Source organism: Nematolebias whitei, chromosome 1 (assembly GCF_014905685.2).
Source record: "Nematolebias whitei isolate Nwh7 chromosome 1, NemWhi1, whole genome shotgun sequence".
NCBI lineage: Eukaryota > Metazoa > Chordata > Actinopteri > Cyprinodontiformes > Rivulidae > Nematolebias > Nematolebias whitei.
The window spans coordinates 16,847,276-16,874,424 of NC_056498.1; the positions used below are offsets into that span (position 1 = coordinate 16,847,276).

Consider the following 27,149-nt stretch of genomic DNA (forward strand, 5'->3'; position numbering starts at 1 on the left):
TATATACAGTGAGGAAAATAAGTATTTGAACACCCTGCGACTTTGCACGTTCTCCCACTTAGAAATTATGGAAGTGTCTGAAATTTTCAACTTAGTTGCATGTCCACTGTGAGAGACATAATCTAAATAAAAAAAAAATGGAAATCACAATGTATGATTTTTTTAATAATTTATTTGTGTTTTACTGCTGCAAATAAGTATTTGAACACCTTTGAAAATCAATGTTAATATCTGGTACAGTAGCCTTTGTTTGCAGTTACAGAGGTCAAAGGTTTCCTGTAGTGTTTCAGCAGGTTCACTGCAGCAGAGAGTTTGGTCCATTCCTCCACACAGATCTTCTCTAGATCAACCAAGTTTCTGGGCTGTTGCTGAGAAACACAGAGTTTGAGCTCCCTCCAAAGATTTTCTATAGGGTTTAGGTCTGGAGACTGGCTAGGCCACTCCAGAACCTTGATCTGCTTCTTACGGAGCCACTCCTTGGTTCTCCTTCCTGGCTGTGTGCTTCGGGTCATTGTCATGTTGGAAGACCCAGCCACGACCCATCTTCAATGTTCTAACTGAGGTGAGGAAGGAGGTTGTTCCCCCAAAATCTCACAATCCATGGCCCCGGTCATCTTCTCCTTAATATAGTGCAGTCGTCCTGTCCCATGTGCAGAAAAACACCCCCAAAGCATGATGCTTCCACCCCCATGCTTCACAGCAGGGATGGTGTTTTTGGGATGGTTCTCATCATTCTTAGTCCTTCAAACACAGCGAGTGGAATTAAGACCAAAAAGTTCTATCTTGGTCTCATCTGAACACAGAACTTTCTCCCATGACTCCTCTGGATCATCCAAATGGTCATGGTCAAACTTCAGACGGGCCTGGACGTGTGCTGATTCAAGCAGGGAACCTTCCGTGCCATGCATGATTTTAAACTATGACGTCTTAATGTATTACCCACAGTAACCACGGAAACAGTGGTGCCAGCTCTCTTCAGGTCATTGAGCAGCTCCTCCCGTGTAGTTCTGGGCTGATTCCTCACCTTTCTTAGGATCATTGACACGCCACGAGGTGAGATCTTGCATGGAGCCCCAGTCCGAGGGAGATTGACAGTCTTAGCTTCTTCCATTTTCTAATAATTGCTCCAACAGTTGATCTTTTTCACCAAGCTGCTTGGCAATTTCCCCATAGCCCTTTCCAGCCTTGTGGAGGTCTACAATTCTGTCTCTGGTGTCTTTGGACAGTTCTTTGGTCTTAGCCATGTTAGTAGTTGGAGTCTTACTGATTGTGTGGGGTGGACAGGTGTCTTTATGCAGCTAACCACCTCAAACAGGTGCTTCTCATTTAGAATAATACGTGGAGTGGAGGTGGACTTTTTAGAGGACTAACAGGTCTTTGAGGGCCATAAATGTTGCTGATTGGCAGGTGTTTAAATACTTATTTGCAGCATTAACACACAATTAAATGATTAAAAAGTCATACATTGTGATTTCCATATTTTTTATTTTTTAGATGATGTCTTTCACAGTGGACATGCACCTAAGATGAACATTTCAGACCCCTCCTTGATTTCTAAGTGGGAGAATTTGCAAAGTCGCAGGATGTTCAAATACTTCTTTTCCTCACTGTAGATATTTTTTATAAAAGTGAAAAAACTTTTTCAGAACCAAATAATTTTGCGTTAGTGTTTGGCAATCTTCTCTCGCTCTCTCTCTATACATATATATATATATATATGCATTATTAATTTAGTCATGCATTGAAGCAGTTAAAAATTATCCCAGTTTCAGGTGGGCGTGAGGTGTTACACGAGACAACCTCGACTCGCTGGAGGAAGAAAAAAGGTTTGTGCACAAAAATAAATTACATATGAAGCAACATCTGTCCTTGTTTTTAATCACAGAATATACAATTTGTAAAATTAATGTCCGCCCCACTAACATTTATGCTCAGGAGCCGCCACTGGGATGAATAATTCATTGTAAGATGTTGATGAGAACAGTAAAACACACACTACGGTCCTGGCTGTTTTGCCAACATTTAATACATAATTGCCACTTCGTTAACAATTGCTCACAAGTTTCCACAGGAGCACCCTGAAATATTTTCCTCTGCAGTTTGGTTTCACAAAACATCCTGAGCTTGAACCACTTGGTTGTCAACTTTTCATCACTGTTCAAATACTCATAAAACTTGTGAATTACAGTATTTAGTACCACCAGAGGTACTTGTACCACACTTTGAGAACAATGGCTCTCTGGTATTTGATGTTTTAAATCATTGCGTGTAAAGTGCACAGACACATGGACAATTAATGTAACTTTCCCCCCATATAAACCAAAACATTGCACCTTTATAATAATTTGCATCATCAAAGACTTCACAGCAAATATTCAACACGTTTATTTTTATGCCTTTTTTTTTGTGGCCCTTCTCAGTCAGCCATATCAAAATAAAACTTTTATTTTTTAACATTCAAAAGATTTCAAGCTGAACAACATTTCTGAAGTAAAGTGCAGGATTCACATCAGCTAAAACACAAACTCAGCAGGTAATCCATGCACTGAACGCAGGATTATTGGACAATCGTTCACCGTTTATAAAGCTCAGCTATGAAAAGCAAAGTCAGGCTGTAAAATCTGTAAAACATTGCAGCTTCTTCCTCTTTGGCTTGCGATAACTAAAGCTGAAGCAACACTACACTTTAGACTTATTCAAGTTTACATTACTGGCCCTGTGTCAGCTTTAACTCCTCTCCGAGGTCAGACTCAAATAATCTGAATTCAACTCTGTGAGGCGATAAGCAGCACAAATTTTACAACATTTTTAGCATTGGCTGCAACTAAGCTATAAATATCTACAAATCTGATAGTCTGTAAAAAATATGAAAGTGGTAGAAAACAAGCATTGTGGCATGCAGCTATGTCAATGTTTACTTTAAATCCTTTTGGCCAAATTCTGTTTTCATACATTCAGGTTTTGTGGAAACGATCATGAAAATCTTTTAAGTTTCTTACAAAGCACTTCAATTGTGGTTAGCGGTAGCATCACAGGTTTAGCATTCGATTCTCAGTGCAGTTTGATTTAAAGTTCAGTTTTAATTAAAGTCGAGTGATCCGGAGGACCTGAGGCTCAGTTATCTGTAAACATCCGAGGAGACGACGCTCCAGCTGCTGGAACATCTGCTGCACCTTCAGGTAGATGTTCGGTGCATTGCTGGGTGTAAAAATATCTGCATACAAACAAATGCCTCAATCAAATCGCTCTCTCTTCTTCATCGTCCTCTTCATCCTCGCTCTCTTCATCATCCTCCTGCTCTTCCTCCTCTTCCTCTCCTTCCTCCTCCTCTTCCTCCCATGAGCTAAAGTGGTCATCATTCAGCTCATTTTCATCACCTGGTTCCTCCTCGCCTTCACTCCTCATTTCCTCCTCGCTGCTTTCATCGAGGTCATCGTCATCATCATCATCATCGTCCTCCTCCGCAGTTACTTCCTCATTATCTTCATGTTCCTCTTCTTCTTCAGCATCTGACAGTTGACCTGATAGGAAGTAAAATTTAAGACAAAATATACTTTAATACTCTTAAAATGTTCAATTTACAAAACACATTTTCTATATCTTATCTTCTTCAACAGGAGAGGTTTTGGAGGTTCTATTTAACTGTATTAATAGTTATTAATGATTATTAATAGTTATTAATAGTTAATAGTCATGAATGATTATAAATAGTTATAAATAGTTATTAATAGTTAGCGCTTTATGGGTTGTGGCATCAGTCGGAGCACAAAGTGTGCTGAAAGTCTACCAATAGTTTTGTCCTGCTCCAAATTTTTCAGGCAATCAATCAATTTCTTCTTGTAACCACTTCCTGGATCTCTTTTCAGAGGTTCATAAGTGTTTAAGTCACTAAGGAGTGTCATAACTTTCTCATGATAGTCTTTCTGGTTCAAAACCAATGTGCACCTTCCTTTGTCTGCTGAGAGAATGATGATGTTTTTGTCCTTGCTAAGAGTGGTGAGTGCATCCCTCTCCTCTCTACTGATGTTGGAAGGTGGTGGTTTGGCATTGCTGGGGCAGGATGAAACTTTGATTCTGAGCTGTTCTGCTTCACCCTCTTTCATTTTGTTGTTGCGAATGGCTGATTCTGTGGCTGTGATCATCTCCACCAGAGGAATTCTACTTGGTGCAACCGCAAAGTTCAGTCCCCTGGCAAGAATCTCTGTCTCCGGCTGGGTGAGCTGTCTGTCAGATAAATTCTTCACCCACTTTTCTGTCTCCCTGGCATGTAAATGACTACTGGAGTGTTGTCCTACACTGAATGTGTGTTTAAGAGACTGAGCTGAATACAACACCTCAGACTGAGAAAGTCTTTCGGATGAGAGACGAAACGTATCTACATTTTTTTGCTTTGTTTTGTTTTTTGTGTTTTTGAATGTCCAGAGGACCAGATTGAACTTTTTTGGATTTTTCTACCTGGATTATTGAGCATGCATCAGGATGAAACCATTAAAGTTGATTCATACTTGGCAAAATGTTGAGAAATTTGTTTCCATCGTAGCATCAAGAGACAAAATTACATGATTTTGTTCTTGCACCACCTCCGAGAACCGGTTCTGTGCACGACCTCGTCAAAACTATCGTCTTGCATCAAGTATTGTGCGATTGGTCAGAACTTTATGCACATGTTTATGTGGAACAGTAGCTGCAGTCCGCTGAGGAGCGACTGGCCGAGGCTGTTAGATAATTTAGCCATCTTTACAACTGTTCCAGCAAAACTTAAAACTTAAGATTCCATCCATCCATCCATCCATCATCTTCCACTTGTTCTGATGTCAGGTCGTGGGGGCCACAGTTTGAGCAGGGAGGTCCAGACATCTCTCTCCACAGCACCTCTTCCTGCTCTTCTGGGAGGACTCCCAAGGTGTTCCCAGGTCAACCGAGAGACATAGACTCTCCAGTATGTCCTGAGTCTTCCCCGGAGTCTCCTCCCAGCTGGACATGCCTTGCACCTCCCTGGGGAGGCACCCAGGAAACATCCTTACCAGATGCCTGAACCACCTCAAATGGCTCATCTAGATGTGGAGGAGCAGCGGTTTTACTCTGAGTCTCTCCTGGACAACAGAACTTCTCACCCTGTCTCTAAGGGAGAGTCCAGCTACCCTGCAGAGGAAACACATTTCAATCGCCTGTATCCACAATCTAATTTTTTCAGTCACTACCCAGAGCTCATGACCATAGATGAGGGTAGGAATGTAGACCAACCAGTAAACAGAGAGCTTCGCCTTACAGCTCAGCTCTCTCTTTATCACAAAGAACTGGCATGGAGTCTGCAATACTGCAGAAACTGCACCAATCTGTCTGCCAGTCTCACACTCCATTCTTCCCTCACATGTGAACAAAACACAGAGAAACTTGAACTCCTCCACTTGAGGCAAAACCTCACCCTCGACCTGAAGAAAACAATCCACTCTTTTCTGACTGAGGACCATGGCCTCAGATTTGGAGGTGATGATTCTCATCCAAGCCACTTCACACTCAGCTGCAAACTGCTCCAGTGAGAGCTGAAGATCACGGCATGATGACGCCAACAAAACCACATTACCTGCAAAGAGCAGAGATGGAATCCTGAGGCCACCGAAAATAACTTCCTCCATCCTCTGGCTGCACCGAGAAATTCTGTCTATGAAAGTTATGAACAGAATCGATGACAACAAGCATCCCTAGAAGAGTCCAACTCCCATCCTGAAGGGTCCAACTTACCACCGGCAATGTGAACCAGACTCTCGTACCGCTTGTATAAGGACTGAACAGCCTGTAACAACGAGCCCCCAATCCAATACTTGTGGAGCACACCCACAGTGTACCTCGAGGAACACAGTCAAAAACCTTCTTCAATTCTGCAAAACACATGCAGACAGGGTGAGCAAACTCCCATGACCCCTCCAGGACCCTAGTGAGGGTTAAGAGCTGTTCCAGTGTTCCACAGCCAGGACAAAACCAGCATCGTTTCTTATGGGTCTGAGGTTCGACCAACGATCACTCACTTCTCCAGTACTCCTGAATGGACCTTACCAGGGAGGCTAAGTGGAGTAATGCCCCTATAATTGGAGCACACCCTCAAGTCCACATTTCTGAGGAGAGGAACCACCACCCCAGTCTGCCAATCCAGTGGCACTGGCCCCGATGTCCACGCGATGTAAAGGCGTGTCAACCTATACAGCCCCACAACGTCCAGAGGATGTGGTTGGTCATTAATTACAATGAAGTTTAGCAGCTTCTCGGTAAACATTCGAGCTCCGTAGCGTCAGCGGTGTGTTTTTCTTGTTCAGTCCGAGGCGGGCGGTCTGATTTTGGTCAGCTGCACTCAGTCTGCCCCTCCTCCAAGACGGGCAGCCTGAGCGGAGCGGATTGAGCGTGGCTGGCCGAAATCAGACTCCCTGCTTCAGACTGAAGGAGAAGAACACACCACTGAAGCCACGGAGCTTGAATGTCCAACGTAAAACTAACTTTACCGCGGTTTAATGTGGCGCTATGGCTCTGCAGACATTGCACGTTGCTGTCTTGTTTTGTGGTGTTTCTAGTGTAAAATACTTCCACACAGTGGACATGTTTAGATGAAAAGTTGGTTAGCCATTAGCCACAGTGCTACTGCACGTTGTAGCTGGCTGCAAACTATGAAATGGATTTCCTGAATGTGAGGAGGGTCTTATTACTCTGGGTTCATGAGACAAACCTCCGTTCAGGAAATCCATTCCATAGTTTGAAGCCAACGTGCAGAGCAGCAGGCAGGGAATCACATGTGGAGAAGTATCAACAGACACAGACATGCATCATGGATCGGAAATCTCTGCAGGTTGGATCGGAAAAATCCGATTCATAAATTATGCTGGTATCAGAACCCGATACCAATACCGGATTGGCCCCATCCCTACTTACACCTCCCGACGACATCAACAGATCTGAAAACAAATTAGTGTTGTCCTCAGTTAACAACAGAAAAAACAGATTCTCCTCCAACTCCTCCATCGTCAACTGAACATTTTAACATTCACTCAGACTACCGTGCTGTTGCTGTGTAGCTTCTGTTTGTGCGTGACGTGCGCTGCAGTGGGAGAACTTAACATAATTTCTCTCTACAGTTTCTCAGTATAAAAGCTCCACGTGAAAAAGAACGTCTCACAGTCACGTGAGAAAAGATGTCTTGTGGATTTCGTAGCAAGCTTTAGCTTGACTCCTGCTCTCTGCTCCATGACTGATGCTCATATGGTTAATTGCTGATAACTATTGGACAGAGCACTACAAAATGGCCAAACTATCCCTGTAAGGGGTCCATTAGGTAAACACAAACCATCAATTATCATTGAATGACATTGTTCTTACACAAAGAGTTGATGGTGGTAACAATCTGGTGAGGCAAATCGTCCATGAATTTTTCCATCTCCTCCTCCATCTTCACTCCAAGAATTTCCGTCTCCATTTCAACGTACTCTGGATAGAATAAGTTTTTCTTCAGCTGTCTGCGGCAACTAAAAGAAATAAAACCAGTAAATTTAAAAACATTATGAACAGGTTGTAAAAAAAAATAAACACAATTAAAGTAAAACATATTTTTTAAATACAGGAATGTGAAACATTTATACACCCTTTGTACTGTAGAAATGTATTTTTTGCGAGTCTTGGGTTGGGATAAAAAAATTCACTGAAATTTATAAAAATCTGTTTATTTTACATGTTGGGTTTAATTACTGTATTTTTCGCCCTAGAAGTCGCAGTTTTTGCATAATTAGCATGCCCTGGGACTTATACGCCGAAGTGATGCATTTATGGGTTTTTTTCCCCCCATATTTATAAACCGATTTTTGGCTGAGATATGACCATTTTCATTGATTCTGACTGAAAATATTGAACACTATCATTTTCAGCCACTAGATGGCAGTCGAATAGAATGGCATGCCATTGTGTCATGTAATAATTAAAAGTGGCTATTAATGACACAATCGGCTTGCCAAAGATTGCCACCATTGTCTGCCTGGAGCAACTGAATCAGTTTCATTTCACTGTGCCACCCCGGCGAAATGAAACTGATTTGACCATTAAAGTGCATTTATTAAGCAAAAGTTAGACTGAGACACCTTTACTATAAAGTCGAGTAAACAAATAATTGTTTTTAAGTGGTAATCTTGTTAAATTCTTGTTAAAGTCCTCCCGTGCATGCTCCCGCAGCCGTCATTTGGCAGACAAATTGATTTTTGGCACACCGGCCCACATTTCCGGGTTGTCAGTGGTGACTCGTAATAGATGCGACTTATATGGAAAAGCAACGCATTTATGGACTTTTCCACTTTATCAGACACATTTGGACTGATGCGATGTTTACGGTGGAAAATATAGTAAATGTGTACAAAGACCTGAACAAAGATTTCAAGACAAAGATCTTTATTCTTAGTGATCGTTTCTGACAGACATCAAAAGTAAAACAAAGAAAAAACAACACATCAAAGCAAATAAATAAAGTTTTTAGAATAGTTTTTAAAATACCCCAAGCTGAACCTCATTTATTAAAGGAATTAATTAATTTAAGGACCAAACTTAAAGGTTGGAGTCAGACAACAAGTTTCTTTTTTGTCAACGTATGAAACCTAAAAGTTTTATTTACTACAATAAACGGACAAAATGATAAACGAACAGAAAACAAAACACAGATATAAAATATAAAAGTGGTACATACTGTTTTCCTGTTGTCTTGTACACCTGGAATCAAATGAAACAGATTTACACATAAAAACACATTTCACCAACACTAATTATGTTTTTGTACTGTTCTAATGCATAAAACATATATTTACAGAAACACTAGAAATGTCTCATTTAAGAACTCCAGACTGTTTCTCAGACTCGGATTTATGAGGTTCCCTTTTGAGTTTTTGGAATATTTTGACATCTTAGTCAAAATTATTATAATTCTCAACGTGATGATAGTTTCATACTCTGGCAGAAAGTGAGTCATATAAGGACTGCTAGACTTATAATTTTACTAAAACCATTTCTTTACTCGCCTCAAGGAAGCGGAAAGGGTCGTTTTCCTGCATGAGACTTTCGAAGCCACAGCGGACCTCCAGGAGACGAGCCTGGTCCTGACGGATCCTAGAGATGTTCTCCTGAATCGCCGACCCGTTGGTGTCGCACTGAGAGCGAGTGAGTTCTCGCAATGTGACGATGAAATGCTGGACTTTGGCCTTCATCTCCTGATCCACCTGAGTCAAGTGCTGCTCTGCGTCCTCCATGAACCTCTGGGTGAAGAATCCAACATGGAGGGAAAGAAAAGAACGGAGATGTCAACAGGGTGGACACTGAGCTTTTCTTAGGGGAAAGAACACAAAAAGTGAAAGAGCAAGTTTATTTCAACGAGACAATGTCAGTATTTATTAGGACCATATTCTATTAACTTTATTAGTACACATAGGTAGATTTGATCAAGCAGAATGTGTATTCTTGACATACAGTGGGAACATCAGTACTTGATACTGTGCTGATTTTGCAAGTTTTCCCACCTACAGAGAATGGAGAGGTCTGTAATTTTTATTGTAGATACACTTCAACTGAGAGACAGAATGTAAGAAAAAAATCCAGAAAATCACACTGTTTGATTTAAAAAAAAATTATTTTCATTTTATTGTATGAAAAAACACAGTGGCGCAACTGGTAGAGTTGCTGCCTCTCAGAGAGCAGGTCCCTGGTTCAAATTCCTGTCCAGGGGCCTTTCTGGGTGGAGTTGCATGTTCTCTCCGTGCATGCGTGGGTTTTCTCCGGGTACTCCGGTTTCCTCCCACAGAACAAAAACATGCATGTTAGACTGATTGGTAACTCTGAATTGTCCCTAGGTGTGAGTGATAAGAGTGAATGGTTGTTTGTCTCATTTGTCTCTATGTGTCCCTGTGATGGACTGGAGACCTGTCCAGGGTGTGCCCCACCCCTCGCACAATGATTGCAGGACATGGGCACCGGTGACCCCTGTGACCCAAAATGGAAGAAGCGGGTTAAAAGATAATGGATGGATGAAATAAGTATTGCATCATCTCCCAACCAGCAAGAATTCAGTCTCTCACAGAATCTCTGTTAGTTTTTCTTTAAGAAATCCTCATTCTTCACTCATTACCTGTTTGAACTGGTTACCTGTATAAAAGACACCTGTCCACACTCAGTCACACTCCAACCTCTCCACCATGGTTAAGACCAAAGAGCAGTCTAAGAACACCAGGGACTAAACTGTAGACCTGGTAATGGTGTTGCTCTTCTGTGCTGGGCCATCATTTTGGGCAAGAGCAACACCATCAGGCCAGGACTCTGCGGTCTACACTCATCTCCAGGCCAGCGGTCACTCTTTCAGGGATGAAGATGTTCACATCCTGGACAGAGAGGAACGATGGTTTGAGAGAGGCATAAAGGAGGCCATCTTTGTGAAAAGAAATTGTCCATCGTTAAACAGGGGTGGAGGCCTCCGTGTTCAACTGTCCCCCTCTTACAATGCTGTGATTGCTAGTATCACTCAGCCCTCTGTGAATAGTAAACAGCCATCAGTGTGCTAATGATCCATTGTTAGGCTGATGGTCCTTCTTGACCATGTGATCAGCTGGTTTTGGTTGTCAGCAGCAAAACTGGTTGATCCACTCTGAGAAGGTGCTATTTAAGAGACTGAGCTGAATACAGCACCTCTGACTGAGGAAGTCGCTCGGATGGAAGAAGAAACATTTCTACTTTTTTGTTGTTTTGCTTTTTGAATGTCCAAAGGACCAGATTTAAATTTTTTAGATTAATGGTTTAACATTTTCTGATGGGCTGAGAGCTTCTTCAGTTTTACACAAAACTTCACTGTGACCACAAAATCCTAAATTAATTGTGAAATAATTACCGGTAACTGCTTTCAGTGAAGTCACGCTGAACTAGAATGTGACGTTACCTTATTTTGTCTCTCCTTTTCCTTCTGCTCCTGGAGTTTTTTCTCGGCCTGGCTGAACTTCCTTTCCAGCTTGTACAGGTGCTTGTCCAGTGAGCCCTGATGAAGAAGAGAAGGAAGATGAGACACTAAAAAGTTATGGTGCATTTCTTTTCTTTAATACTTCACACCTGTTATGTGTCACCAGCAAACTGGTTGATCCACCATGAGACGGTGACCCAGTTTGTTGCAGCTCTTCAGACTGAAGAAGTCTTATGGATAAAATAGGAAACGTTTCAACAAAGAAGAATCCGTCCAGAGGACCTGACTCAACCTGGTTAGATTGTCTATCTGGATTACTGAGCAGTATCAGGACACAAAGTACTCAGAGTAAATGATTGTGGATTTCAGAAGGAACAAACACACCTACCCCCAACCCCCAAACATAGGAGGATCTGTGGTGGAAGTGGTCTCCAGCTACAAGTAATTGAGTGTGCACCTGAATGGCAACCTCAGCTGGGGCAACAACACCACCAGCCTGATCAAGAAAGCTCATCAGAGACTCTACTTCCTCAGGCGGCTGAGACGAGCTGGTCTGGGAAGCTCAGTCCTCACCTCCTTCTACAGGTGTGCAGTGGAGAGCATCCTGTGCTCCAGCATCAACGTGTGGCATGGAGGCTGCACAGCTGCAGAAAGAAAAGCTTTGCAGAGAGTGGTGAAGGCTGCACAGAAGATGTTGGCGTCAGCCTCCCCACCATCACGGACATCTACACCTCCAGATGCAGGAAGAGGACCACCTGCATCATGAAGGACCCCACTCACCCAGCACGCACACTTTTTGCCCCGCTCCCCTAAGGCAGGAGGTTGAGGAGCATTAAGTGTAGAACCACTACACCAGGGCTATTCAACAACACTGCTCAGGGGGCCGCAGTTTCTGAAAGCCAACAGCTCGGGGGCCAGATATCCAGTGATTAAAATCATTATATAAATAAACCAAAGTTTACAATTATCTGCTACCTTTTAAATTTGTTTATGTTATTGCAATGAATCATAAATGCAATAAACAGAACCTAAAACTCAAACCCAGGACCAAAAAATAAATAAATATATATATTTATTTATTTATTTTTTATGAAGTGGGTCAGATTGAAGTCACCTGCGGGCCGCCAGTTGAATAGCTCTGGTCTAGAGGGGTCACTAACTTTAATTATTTTACTCTTTGGATCCACTTGACGTTCCCAGTAGAACACAAAGGCAGGCTGTTTTCTGTGAGTGTAGGAAGGTTGTGGAGTTCACACCAGTGAACTGGAAGCCTCTCAGTGTTACACATTGTTCAGGTGAAAGAAAGAACAGGGAGTGGATCTAACAACCATGTAGATGCTCTACAGAGTCATGTGACCCTGTTATTTCATTCATACACGCAAACAGTTGTCATCATTCCCCTGGATTCTGGATTCTGCACTTGGCTTAGTAGAGATTCTCAGTCACCCAGGACCAAATTAAAGACAGCTGGATTTAGTTTAAATTCCTGAATATGTTTCACTTCTTATTCAAAGAACAAAAAACAACTGAAAGGTATGAACGTCCACAAATAAACTTGTTGAGCTGATCATAGTGAGCTGTTAAACTCACTGTCAATTATCCCAAAGCTTGGAACCCCTCACCTCTCAGTTTGGGGTTTAAAAGTTCTTCGGATCAGAACTGAAACGTCTCAGAGGAACAAATAAGAACTATAATCATCTTATGATTCACAGCACTTGGAGCCATAAACACAGAGTGGTGGTTTAAGCTAAATGTAACAGGAAATGAATGAATTCTGACGCTCATTTCCAAATGCTGTCATTTTTAAAGATGTAAAAATCTCACAAATGTGAGGAATTTAAAAAAAATCCACACTATAAATTAAATGTTGAACTCAGATTATTAAAGATTTTTAATAATATTCTGGCCATTTAAGCAGGTTGGGGGTTAAGGGCCTTACTCAAAGCGCCAGAGTAGGAAAGATGAGGGTGGAGGCAGGTGTGGGTGCTTCATCTTTCCCACCCACAGTTTGTTGAGCCAGTCAGGGGGTTGTGTTCAATGCAGAGGGTAAATTTCTGTGTTTGCAACTAGGGATGCACGAGATTATTGGCATGGTATCGGTATTAGCAAATATCAGTGTTAAAGTTATATATCGGACATCAGCCATTCTGTCAAAATAATCAACAATATAAAAGCTGCTGTTTTTTTATGACAACCCAGTAACAAAGATGCCTGCAGCACCAGCACAACATGATGACATCACGTGCGTCTACCTGATCTGATCACGGCGGAGAGGAAAATTCATAATTCCAGCAGTGTGGAAGTTTTTTTCGTTGAGGATGTCGGATTCCGAAGATTTATGGACTACATTGAGCCTCGCTACATCGTCCCCAGTCAGAGATATTTTTCCGACGTAGCTTTACTCGAGTTACAAGCCGTCATTTCTGACATCATTGAGAAGCTAATAGCTGACAGCACTTGGCTGAGTTTCACCACAGACATTTGGACGTCGTGTTAGCCCCGTTAGCATGATTAGTCTTACTGCACAATGGATAGACAAAAACTTTGAACTTAAAAAGTCTGTCCTTCATGCACAGAGTGCAGAGGATCCCACACTGCAGCTAGGAACCTGGAACAAGCCTCCACAACTGAGACAGCATCACAGCTGACTAATGCTAATAAATAATATTTAACATTTTTCATTTAATATAAGTTAAAGTGCTATGCATATCATATGGCTGTTAATGAATATATGTCACCAGCTCTTACAGCTGTTACACAATTTTTGAAGCAAATAAGCCTAAATAAGAGGGCTATGTTCTGACAAAGGAACGTATATAAAATATCGGTTATCGGCCAAATAAGTTTTGCATATCAGATATCGACCAAAAATCCGATATTGTGCATCATTATTTGCAACAGATTGCATATATACTGTATAAACTGTACCTTGAGATCCTTCATTGTGTTCTTCAGGGTTTTGATCGTGTGTCCTACGTGTCCTCCCTCTATGGTGCAGGCGTTGCAAACACATATCTTGTCCTCTATGCAGTAGTACCTGGTAATGAAGAGCAAATCAACTGAGTAAACCCTGAAAACACAACTGTGTGAACACACCGCTGTAGTCGTTCATGACCTGGTGCTGTAAAGCAGCAAAACACTAGGAACGAGTTCCTTTCACTCAAGTCTACAAACAGAAGCTGCTACAGCCACACACATAAATGTAACTTGTTGAAATTTTAATGATACATTTTAGACAGTTTCTTGCAGGGCTTAATTTGAACTCTCTTATTTTGACAGGGTGAGTTCCAGTAACTGTTTGTTTGGATCAGGTAACTCTCAGGCTCACCAATAATAAAGTTATGAACAAATATGACTGCATTTAATGAATAAAACCTATATTGGATACGTAAACTGAAAATAACTACATAAACACTGATTTTAAAACACAACAGCCACTTACGAGCTTCCTAATATCACATCCGAGCTGCTCCTTCAAGTAAACATTTCTGCTTCTACCCTTTAAAAAAAATCTCCACGCCTAAAAGTTCAGTCATGGGAAATTTAATTAAAAACAAAAAATATATATTTAAATATCACAACTAAATTTCAAATTAGTTTAATAGTTTAAATGGGTCATTAATAAAATGTTGCTTATTTATTAAAAATACGAGAGAAACGTTACATCACTTATCAAAACAACGGCGCCAATTTGTCAAAAAAACAGCGATCAAAATGTCCAAAAGACGGTCCAATTTACATTCATTAAAAAAAAAGTCTTCTCATTGTACAACTAAACAACTGAGAACTGACGCACTTGAAGGCAGTGGCAAGGGAGATAGTACTCTACGCGGGGGGGGGGTGTTTAGACACAAGATGTAGGTAAACGTAGATGTTTAACAACCAGTTAAAATACACCAGAATGCAGGAAATCACATTTACTTTATTCAAAATTTCTGGGGGAGGACCCCCCCCCCCCCCCCCACACACACACACACACACACACACCACCACCACCGCTATTAGCGTTCTGGCATTGTTTGGTCTATAAATTAGTTTGGTTCTTGTTATAAAATCTCTGTCAGCTACATTTGTAAAGTCTCAGGTGCTAGTTTTGCCACAAAACTTTTTGTTATTTCACATTATACCAACAGATCTAAACTTCATATATTACCAGAGTTTATTTTTTTTACCATTTTACACCCACATATTAGCATTAATTACAGCCCATATTGTACAGCCCTAAATCAGGGTGCATTTGAAGAAAAGCAGGCATCAGTTTTAAAATGGACACCAACCGAACCTCCTACCTGTAGATCTCGTCGTGATCTGGGCACTTCCTCTTCCAGAAGTCATTCACGGGGTCAGTAAGAGGATGTTCGCGGAACGCCGGCAGCTCCAGGTGTGGCTTTATGTGCTCCTGGCACATGGACACCTCACATTTGAGACATGTTTTGACCGCTAACCCAGACCTAGCGGCAGCTTCCTGCTTGTCGTCTCCATCTAGCAAAGCAGAAGAAGATCCGTCCCCGGAAACACTTAACGCTGAAGCCTCCGCGGCCACTGAAGGACAGTAGTCACACTGAATAGCAAAGACCGCTCTGACTTGAGGTACAGTCTGAGAAGGTAAATTTAAAGCTGTGCCAGCTGTGGCAGCTGCGGCAGCTGCTCGACGCCTGCGGCGGTAGTCGTCAGCGATGTTGGCCAGTTTGAAGTTTTTCTGGAAGGCGGTGCTAGAGCGGTGGCTGTCGCGGCACTCCGGACAGCGGAGGCGACCTCGATCCGCCTGGCGCTTCAGGCGGTCCAGGCAGGTCTTGCAGAAGTTGTGGCCACATGGAAGAAGGTGGGGGTCCCGGTACAGGTCCAGGCACACAGGACAGGTGAGCTCCTCCTGCAGGACACTGCCCTGATCAGACAGGGCTGAGGCCATGACACTTTACTGGCTGTGGTCTTAAGAGAAATGAGCTACATGGAGGATGGGTGGGATGGAGGAGATTGGGACGAGAAGAGACAAATATACAAAGAGTGAGAACATGCCGAGTCTTTTATTATTAAACAACAAGCTGATGCACAACAGTAAACTTGACTAGAGCAAATTATTATCTGGTTTTAAACCACTGCAATCTGAAAACATTTAGTCCCAAATTGATGGTCAAATAAAAACAATTAGTAACTTTTAAATACCGTATTTTTCACTGTATCAGTCGCACCTTTTTGCATAAACTTGCATGCTGTGACTTATAAAGCAAAGCGACGTATTTATGTTTTTCCCCATATTTATAAACCAATTTTTGGCTGAGGAGGTCTGACGATTTCATTCATTCTGACATGGACAATATTGAACACTACCATTTTCAGCCACTAGACGGTGCTCGACTAATATGGCAAGCCAAGTGTCTCATTAATTATGTACAAGTGGCTATTAATGAGACACTTGGCTTGCCATACAAAGCCACCTTCGTCTCGCTCTGGAACTGCTGGAGCAAACGTCAAATCAGTTGCATTTCACCGTGACGCCCAGGAGATTTAACAGTTAAAGAGCATTTATTAAGGAACAGTTCAACTGACACACCTTTGCTGTAATGTTGAGCAAACAAATAATTGTTTTTAAGTGTTAATCTTGTTAAATTCTTGTTAAAGTCCTTCCGCGCACGCTCCCGCGGCCGCAATTTGGCAGCCAATCGATTTTTGGCACAACTCCGGCCCACATTTCCGGGTTGTCAGTGATGACGCATAATAGATGCGACTTATATGGTGAAGTGACGTATTTATGTTTTTTTTTCCACTTTATTAGACATATTTGGACTGATGCGGCTTATAGGGCGATGCGACGTGTATGGCTGCAAGTACGGTAATCTTCTTTTTGACTTGTTACTCTTATAAACCACTAAGATTATAAAACGTTGATTGAACTGCATGGTGCTGAAAAGATCTTCACTATCTGACGTCAAATTAAAAGTTCACGACACCAAGATGTTCAACTTCCCTGCAGAAAATCGAGGTTTACTACAAAGCAAGTTCAACAAAGCTGGGCTTTCTTTCTGTAACCTGGCTTGACAAAACCTGAAATTTGTCGTTCAGCTAGAATGAAGAATTCACATGGAGGGAGGGAAAAGATGTTTAACATGTTCTATGATGCTTTTACTGATTTATAAATTGATAAATCAATCAAAAATAAAACATTGCTTCTCTGAGACTTCATTCATGAAGAACAACAGGTTGATAAACATAAACACTCCTGACAGGATAAATGTTAGAACAGAGAGGAATGATGCTAAAAACGATCAGTTCTGTAAATAGAGATATCTGCTGCCAATTGAACAAATGTCTCACTGGGCTGGAACTGCTGGAGACCAGCGGAGTCAAAACTGCAATAAAATACAAAAATGTGAGAACATTTATTTCCCATCGCAGTTTCACCAGATTCTGAACATCTGCATTAAGTGACCAGTGAGCTTTGTGGCTGCATAAAACCAGTTGGTAGAGCTGTTGCCTCCCAGCGAGAAGGTCGCCGGTTCAAATCAAGGTCCGGGGGTTTTTCTGGGTGGAGTCTGCATGTTCTCTCTGTGCATGAGTGGGTTTTCTCCAGGTACTCCAGTTTCCTCCCACAGACCAAAAACATGCATGTTAGTCTGATTGGTAACTCTAAATAGTGTCTAGGTGAGAGTGAGAGAGTGGATGGTTGTTTGTCTCGTTTGTCCCCATGTGTCTCTGTGATGGACTGGAGACCTGTGTAGATGAACAGATGCAGAGATATATTCATCAATTAAAACGGATTCCTCATTTTTCTGGACTGAATAAAACGTGCATTGATGTTAATGAAATGCAAACGTGAGACGTCATTTATCTTTGACCCATCAAATGAATGCGGTCATTTATTTTACAGAATCAAAGTTTAACATCAAACATTTACATTAATTTGGCAAAATATGAAAATAACAACATAATTAATAGCTTTACAGGTAGTGAGAAACAATTCGGCGATTGTTTCCACTCTTCAGCAGAACAGCAGACATCAATGAAAACTGTACAATTATGATCAATTATCCACACGGCGGTGGATGAGCACTTTACACAGACATTTCTAAAATATCTGGGAGGATTTCTACTTGAGAGAAGAATTTAAAGATGGAAATGAAGTTTAAAAGAAGTAAAAGATGGTATGTGAGGGGAAGTGTTCACCAGAACCGACACTCTCCATCAGAACCCAGCTTTCCTCGGTACGCTTTGGTAGGAAACTTGACTCATTACCTTTCTGAAGATTAATCAGCAGATATGGAGGTCCAGTTAACGCTACCTGTCCAGCATCTCCATAGGATGGCTGTGACTCGTCCGAAGTAGTGACGAGATTCCGTCCGACACCAGCTCACATCAGCAATAGACTTCACATGAGTGGGGTCCTTCAGAAGTTCCACTCAGAGGTGGAGGATATTATAATCCAACTCGGAGGAGCCTTATCATGCTGGACTTCTGTTCTCCCAAACGACTTCTCAGCGCCTCACCGCACTCCTCAGAAGCTTCACCGAACTGAACTTCTCAGACTCTGAACTGAGAGAACTAGGAAGTACCGACATTTTTAAAGAGCTCTTTTTCCGGTTCATTTGGGAGTCTTCCCATTGGTCCATATCGACCAGACAGGGGTGTGTTTTGTGACGTAAAAGGTTACTAGAAGTCAGAAGACAGCAAGAATTGTTCTGGAACAGATTAAACTGTTCTCAGAGACAGAGAGAGTTTTGTTTTGGCGAGTTTTAGAAACAGGTGCCAGCTCCCCTGTTGACGTCTGAGAGGATGTAAACAAGACACATGTCTGCTTCGACTCCTGACCTTGGAAAACGCACACTTGCTCATTCAAAGACAGAAATCAGAAGATGCATAAAAATCTGTAACAGACCTTAACATGAATTCTAACTCTGCATAAGCATTAAAAAATCATTACCCTGTTTCACAGTTAATAAAATTGATTAGTTCACTGCAGCATCTAAAATGGTTTGAACTAAGACACTTTAATTATCAACATTTGTAAAATAGTAATGATAATAAAAAGAGAGTGTTCTTCCACTTGATTTTCAAGAAGGAAAGTCTCAGGATGGGTGAACCTGTATTTCTGGATTCAAATCAATGAAATAACAGTTTCTGTCCCACAAGGTTCTTAAGGTCAAGGGATTTGACCTTAGGCTTAGTTCTGACATCAGGTTAAGTTCACTACACCTGTCCATGGTGTCCTCCGCCTCTCGCACAGTGACTGCTGGACGTGGGCACCAGTGAGCCCCGCGACCAAAAAAGGAAGAATTGTGTAAAGATAATGGATGGATGGAGAAAACGCAACTCTAATTATTTTTGAGTGCACAGTTTATAGAACTACAATCGAAGCTGTGCACATTATTTTGTTGTCCACTAGGGACACACAATATTATTGACATGGTATTGGCCGATATTAGTGTTAAAGTTCAATATTGGATATCTGCCATTCCATTAAAATAACTCGCCGATATAAAAGACGCAGCTTTTACCTGCAGTGGCAGCACAACGTGATGACGTCACGTGCGCCTACCTGATCTCACGGCAAAGAAGAAAATTCAAAATGTCGGTGGTGTTGAAGTTTTATTTCTAGTTGGTGAGGATGTCAGATTCTGAAGATTTATGGACTACATTGAGCCTTGCTACATAGTCCCCAGTCTGAAATATTTTTCCGACGTAGCCTTACCCGAGTTACAAGCCGTCATTTCTGACGTCATCGAGAAGCTAATAGCTGATAGCACTTGGGTGAGTTTTACCACAGACACTTGGATGTCAAGTGTTAGCCCCGTTAGCATGATTTGTCTTACAGCACAATGGATAGACAAAAACTTTGAACTTAAAAAGTCTGTCCTTCATGCACAAGAGTGCAGAGGATCCCGCACTGCAGCTAGGAACCTGGAACAAGCCTCCACAACTGAGACAGCATCACAGCTGACTAATGCTAATAAATAACGTTTAACACTTTTCATTTAATATAAGTTAAAGGGCTATACACATCATATGACTGTTACTGAATATATGTCACCAGCTCTTACAGCTGTTGCACAATTTTTGTAGCAAATAAGCCTAAATAAGATGCTATGTTCTGACAAAGGAACGTATATAAAATATCTGATATCGGCCAAAAATCCAATATCGTACATCCCTATTGTCCACCTCTGCTCACAAACCTGTACTGACTCACTTCCTACCCACTTGGCTCCCGCCTCTATATTTATGATTTAATCCGCAGATTTGGACCAGCTTTGTTTAATAATTTTTAAGAATTGACGTGCTCACATCTGGATATTCCTGGCTGTAACTTTAGATGTTTTCTGTCATGAGGACAGTTATCATGCTGGTGTCAAATTACAGCTACAGAAACTAAATTGAGAAAATCCAACAAAGTTAAGTCAGGTCCTCTGGACAGTTTCTTTTTTGGTTGAAACGTTTCGTCTTTCATCCAAGACTTCATGAAATGATAACATGATGAAGGACGAAACGTCTCAACAAAAAAAGAAACCGTTTAGAGGACCTGACTTAACTTTGTTGGATTTTTTTTTTTTTACCTGGATTATTGAGCATGAACTTTGATAAACTGCGAAAAACTTTGAAATGCTACAAATTAGAAGAAGTTTGCTGCATGACTTTATTGAACACGTTCAAAACTCAAGCACGATTTACTGAAAGTCTCATAAAGTACAACTTACATTTAACGTCAAATCAACAGGGCCATCACAGTTAATCAACATTAGCCAGCAAAAAAATTTAAATAAGACAAACTCATTCAATTTGACAGATACTGAAATAAACTTGGTGTGGTAGTAGCCGAGAGTCTTTCCTCAACACATTATCTGAGCCCTAACGTCTCATTAGGTCTCAAAATATCATAGATTGTACAGAGATTGACCCAATAGACTAAAACTCTGTCTTTTTTCAAGATAAGATGATTTTAGTTTGAAACTGGCAAGAAAGGCAGCACTCCTTCAAAAATGTTAAGCCTTTAATTTAGAAAACGCAACAAGAATCAGCGTATGGAAACACTACCGTATTTTTCGCCCTATAGGTCGCAGTTTTTTTGCATGATTTGCATGTCCTGCGACTTATAGGCCGAAGCGATGTTTTGGCTGAGATGTGATCATTTTCATTCATTCTGACCGAAAATAAATTGAACACTACCATTTTCAACCACTAGATGGCAGCAGAGTTGTATGGCATGCCGTGGTATCATGTAATAGGTAAACGTGGCTATAATGACAAATTCAAAAAAGTTCAAGACAAACACAACTGGACTTTATTTATTACATTTTAATTTAAAACAAATAATTGTTTTAGGTGGTTATCTTGTTAAATAAAAAAATAAAAAAAGAACAGTGGCTCTAAATTCGCGTGCCCTTTTACTCGAATCAGGTTTTGAAATGCAGCTGATTTGACCGTCAAAGTGCATTTATGAAGCAAAAGTTAGACTGACACACACCTTTACTATAGTTCCGAGCAAACAAATAATTGTTTTTAAGTGTTAATCTTGTTAAATTCTTGTTAAAGTCCTCCAGTGCACGCTCTCGCAGCCACCATTTGGCAACCAATCGATTTTTGGCACAACACCGGCCCACATTTCCGGGTTGTCAGCGGTGACGCATAATAGATGCGACGTATATGGCGAAGCGACATATTTATGGATTTTTCCACTATATTAGACAAATATGGACTGATGTGACTTATAGGGCGGTGCGACGTGTACGGCAGAAAATATGATAATATATATATATTTAAGACTGAATACAAACCCTTTTCTCAAGTTTGTCACAATAAAAGTGATTTTACTGTGACTATCAACTAATAATTGTAATTATCCATGCTGCTGATCTCATGCTGCTGATCTCTTGCCTCTAAGCTGCTATGTTCATACTCATCTGCTTACAACAGACTCATGTTCAGGCTGCTGTTTAATATACCATATTATTTTACATTTATTAGTGTTTAGTGTATATCTTAGATCCTTATATACTGTTTCTTTTCATACTTTATATCTTTGCTATTTTGGGGGTTCGAGTACACAATTTGGTTCCACCTCATGTACCACAGGTGATGTGAAAGACAATAATGAATCTTAATATTCCTCGAGTTTCCCACAGCTTTTTTGATCTGTTTCATGAACCTTGAACGAGTTCAGAAAGCTGTGGGGAAACATTAATCTTGTAAACAGCTGATTATTGATCCCAGAGAAACATTTACAGGATCCAGTGACATTAAATGAACTCAAGCTAAAATAATACACGTTTACTTTTTGTGTCCTGTAACTTTTTCTCTAGTCGTTATTTACACTTTCATTTTCACTTCCTTCTCCGGTGAAACCACAAATCAAACAAGTTTTAAAAGTTAACAGAATGAGGTCCAGCCAGTCTCTAAAGGCAGCTAAAGTTAAGCTGTTTTAACCCTCTCTTGTTTTGTCAGTCTTCAGCCTGTCCAATAAATCCTTTAAGACAGTCTTGGCCTCAGTAAAGTTAACCTCTCCGCTGTTTCATCTTTATTTCGTGTCCTGATGAACCAACGGCGAGTTAACCGACAATTAGCTAACGGCTACACCTGCTACGATAATCTCCTCCACCCGTTCACCTTACCGACTGAAACAACGAATACAGCTCCGTACCTTAACAGCGTGGAAGTTACACGCGTTAGCTTCGTAAAAACACGGGAGTCCTGTTTCCCCCAGCTGTGAAGGTGTCGTGTATCGGTCTCGAAGCTCCGAACCGCCGCGGTGCAGCTGCTGTCCTGCCGGGGCTAACGTGGAAACGCTACCTCCGGGTTTAGCTCTCTGTCTCCCTCTTGTCTTTTTTTTTTTTTTTTTTTTGTCTCCCACTGAGTCCACAACCAGTCCGCTGGTGTCCGAGTAAAGTCCCCGCTCATCTCATGTTTAGATTATCCATCTGGAGTTTTCGGTATTTGACAGAAAAGTCAGAACGCTCACCTGCCGGACAGAGTCACGGACATTGAACTAAACCTGAGCGGGGGATGCGGGGAAACGGTGCCTTCAGGATGCCTCGGAAATTTTAGTTCCAAATACTACTGTAAATCTTTCCCAATTATTAGTTCTAGTGTGTGTGTGTATGTAAATTTTGTATGTGTGTGTGTGTGTCCTTGTTGATGCTACTTTGTAAGGCCCATTTTTCCATCTTATACTACATTGTTGTTCTGTTGGACTCCTGGCAAGGACCAATGCAGACATGTTCCTGTTTTTAGTTTTCTACATTCGCCTTATAATCTAGCTGTTTTTGTTACTTTTTTTGCCATCTTATTTGTATATTAAAAAAAAATAATTCTGTATGCCTTTTTATAATTGTCTATTGTTGTCATCGTTGAAATCAAGTCTCTCTTGTAAATGAGTCCTCGAGGCTCAATGGGATTAACCTGTCTAAATAAAGATTGAATGAATTGTGAGGGGGGCAGCACGGTGGCGCAACTGGTAGAGCTGCTGCCTCTCAGCGAGCAGGTCCCTGGTTCAAACCCCGGTCCAGGGGCCTTTCTGGGTGGAGTTTGCATGTTCTCTCTGTGCATGCGTGGGTTTTCTCCGGGTGCTCCGGTTTCCTCCCACAGTCCAAAAACATGCATGTTAGGCTGATTGGTAACTCTAAATTGTCCCTAGGTGTGAGTGAGAGAGTGAATGGTTGTTTGTCTCGTGTGTCTCTATGTGGCCCTGTGATGGACTTGCGACCCATCCAGGGTGTACCCCGCCCATCGCACAGTGATTGCTGGACATGGGCACCAGCGACCCCCGTGACCCAAAATGGAATAAACGGGTAAAGATAATGGATGGATGGATGAATTGTGAGGACCAACTGCTCCTTATGGGGCCCAAAGCCCGGGCCCCATAAGAAAAAGTCCCATTGGTGGGTTAGGGATTAGGTTTAGGACTAATGTGTGAATTGAGGATGTGTTAGGTTTAGGGTTAGGTATGTTCTGGTAATGGTTAGATTAGGGTAAAGGTCAGGGTTAGGCTAAAGAAATATGAATGGAAGTCAATGCAAAGGCCCTATAAAGATAGCAAAACAAACCTGTGTGTGTGTGTGTGTGTTCATTCAACTTTTATTTATACAGGTTAATCCCATTGAGCCTTGGGGACTCATTTACAAGAGAGACTTGATTTTAACAAAGAGTGATGACAACAGTGGAACAACAATAGACAATAATAAAGGATGCGCACAAATTGAGAAGTTTTATTTTTAATTTTTTAACAAGTGAAAATAAACTGGTATTTAAAAGTCAGAGAGATTTATTTGTCATTTGCATCTCATTTGGTACATGTGGTGGAACGAGATTATGTACACAGGGTCCCAGTTACTTCCAACAATAAAATGTAAAAGAAAAACAGTAATAACATCTGAGATATGAACTAAGAAAAACACTAATAGCATAAAAACATTATGTCAAACAGCAGCACGAACATGAGACTGTGTGAGCAGATGAGGATGAATGAACACAGCAAAATGAAACGGATCAGCAGCAACATGAAACAGATCAGCAGCAACATGAAACAGATCAGCAGCAACATGATGTGATTTTTCACAGTGATTATCCTGGTTAGAGATTCATGAGTCTAACAGCTTCAGGGTAGAAGCTGTTCCTCAGTCTAGTGGTTCTACACTTAAAGCCTCAAGTATACTCCCACGTTCTGTCAGCCACGCGAAAACTGTCCGCAGAGGGTTGAGACTTCATACTCTAGCATCCACCCTGAGCGGTTGCAGAGAAGCTCCACAGACAAGGGGCATTTACCTTTGGGACAAATTGAGGTAGCCGATTGGTCATTTGCTGACACGCCTACTGGATTGATTGACAGGTCGAAGAAGAAAAAATAACGAGAGCGGGCAGCCTCAGCCGCAGCCGTGTTCTGTGTTTATATGTTGTTAATAAAAAGTTGTAAAAAAAAAAAAAAAAAAAAAAAAAAAAACAGGGAGCACTGGTCCTGCAGCCCACACATCAGATCAGCCCACCAGGAAATCTCCAGACCCTCTTGCAGCCACGCTGGCCCTGATTTTAATTCTGTCATGACAAATTCCTTCATTTCTCACCATTTCAGTCATGGCATCAACAGAGGAGGAAGCAATCACTTGCCTTTTGGCAAAAAAAACAAAAGCAAAGGCCAGATCAGGGATGAAGAAGGGGAATTTAATACATTGGTGTTGCATACAAAATAGTCCGTCGCCGGGCAGTTTATTGTGCGACACCGCGTACGTGTCGTAAAAATTGAGCTTTGCGCGGACACGCCCTGTGGGCATCTGCTTCGACTCTAATCAGGTACGCGCGGACCTCCACACGAAGGAATATACTGGGGGCTTAATGCTCCTTAACCTCCTTCCTGAGGGGAGCGGGGCAGAAATTGTGTGTGCTGGGTGAGTGGGGTCTTTCATGATGCAGGTGGCCCTCTTCCTGCATCTGGAGGTGTAGATGTCTGTGATGGTGGGGAGCCTGACTCCAACAGACTTCTGTGCAGCCTCCATGCCACACGTTGATGCTGGAGCACAGGATGCTCTCCACTGCACACCTGTAGAAGGAGGTGAAGACTGAGCTTCCCAGACCAGCTCATCTTTTTTCAGAAGTGATGACAGCTTATCTCTCCTGTAAATGACAACTTCTATTGAATTCACTTTTATTTCAACAGCTCAAAGTCATGACAAAAATCATGTGAAGGTATTCAACAGAGAAAACACTGCAATGTTTGTCTAACTATGCAGCACAATGCAAACACCCAAAGCAACACAGGAGTGGCTAAATAGGAAGAATATTCAGGACAAGGAGATGAAGCTTTGAGTTGCACCCAAGAACAGGGGCCATTCTAGGATCTGACCTTTTGGGGTGCTTAGCCCCCAGTGGCAATGGCTCTTGAGCTTGATCCCCCATGGTGCGGTTTGTGAGAAGTGCAAAAGCTTACAGCACCTGGTATTTCCAGGTGGTCTCCCATCCAAGTACTAACCAAGCCTGACCCTGCTTAGCTTTTCAGATAAGACGAGATTGAACATTTTCAGGGTGGTGTGGTCGTAAACAAAGAGCTCATTCACAAAAAGGATTTTAAAGGATCATAGCAAACAAAGACTAAACTTATGCAACCAGAAGTTACAACATATATCTACATATAAAACACCCAAAATAAAGCACAACTAGCTTTAACCATTAACCCCTTATCACCATATACATTATATATTAACACCATTATCAGAGAAACTGCAACGTTTATTTTCTAAACATAACGTCCCAGTGGCTTTTAAACCCCAAAATACATTACGGCAAAGACTGGTTCATCCCAAAGATCCAGTCCCCCGGCACAAACAGAGTAATATTGTGTATGCTGTTCAGTGTCAGGAGTGCTGTGATCAGTCTTACATCGGGGAAACTAAACAGCCACTGGCCAAAAGGATGGCCCAGCACAGAAGATCAACATCATCAGGCCAGGACTCTGAGGTCTACACTCATCTCCAGGCCAGCGGTCACTCTTTCAGGGATGAAGATGTTCACATCCTGGACAGAGAGGAACGATGGTTTGAGAGAGGAGTAAAGGAGGCCATCTTTGTGAAAAGAAATCGTCCATCATTAAACAGGGGTGGAGGCCTACGTGTTCAACTGTCCCCCTCTTACAATGCTGTGATTGCTAGTATCACTCAGCCCTCTGTGAACAGTAAACAGCCATCAGTGTGCTAATGATCCATTGTTAGGCCGATGGTCCTTCTTGAGCATGTGAGCAGCTGGTTTTGGTTGTCAACAGCAAACTGGTTGATCCACTCTGAGAAGGTGCTATTTAAGAGACTGAGCTGAATACAGCACCTCAGACTGAGGAAGTCTCTCGGATGAGAGACGAAACATTTCTACATTTTTTTTTTTTTTGTTTTGTTTTTTTGAGTGTCCAGAGGACCAGATTTAAATTTTTTGGATTTTTCTACCTGGATTATTGAGCATGCATCAGGATATTTAACCATTAACCTTTAATTTAACCATTAAGTGTATAATGTAATTATGGAAAAAGATGAAGATTTGCTTGAAGTTACCTTCATACAGACGAGCATGCGGTACTTCCTGTTCACCACTGTTGTATTCAGCTGATCATGAGGTTGGCCACCGGTCTTTATCATCTTTTACATTTTTACAGACTTTATTCAGGTTTTGGAAATATAATAAACTGTATTCTATCCTAAACACTCAGGGTAACAGTGTCTGATTTGCATGTTCC

The 27,149-nt window shown here is 41.6% G+C and overlaps 1 protein-coding gene and 1 pseudogene across 1 annotated transcript; both read right to left on the reverse strand.

Moving 5' to 3' along the window:
• Positions 1–3,214: 3,214 nt before the first annotated feature.
• Positions 3,215–22,960, reverse strand: zgc:92594 (uncharacterized protein LOC436996 homolog). The gene is made up of 8 exons (XM_037682678.1): positions 22,584–22,960; positions 15,247–15,901; positions 13,886–13,994; positions 10,940–11,035; positions 9,039–9,272; positions 8,711–8,733; positions 7,363–7,508; positions 3,215–3,521 (listed from the first exon to the last, which is right to left on the reverse strand). Exons 2-8 carry the CDS (start codon positions 15,864–15,866, stop codon positions 3,238–3,240), a joined length of 1,512 nt encoding a protein of 503 aa, XP_037538606.1. The 5' UTR covers positions 15,867–15,901; positions 22,584–22,960; the 3' UTR covers positions 3,215–3,237.
• A 2,892-nt stretch (positions 22,961–25,852) lies between these two features.
• On the reverse strand, positions 25,853–25,971 carry LOC119421366 (annotated as a pseudogene).
• Positions 25,972–27,149: the final 1,178 nt, after the last annotated feature.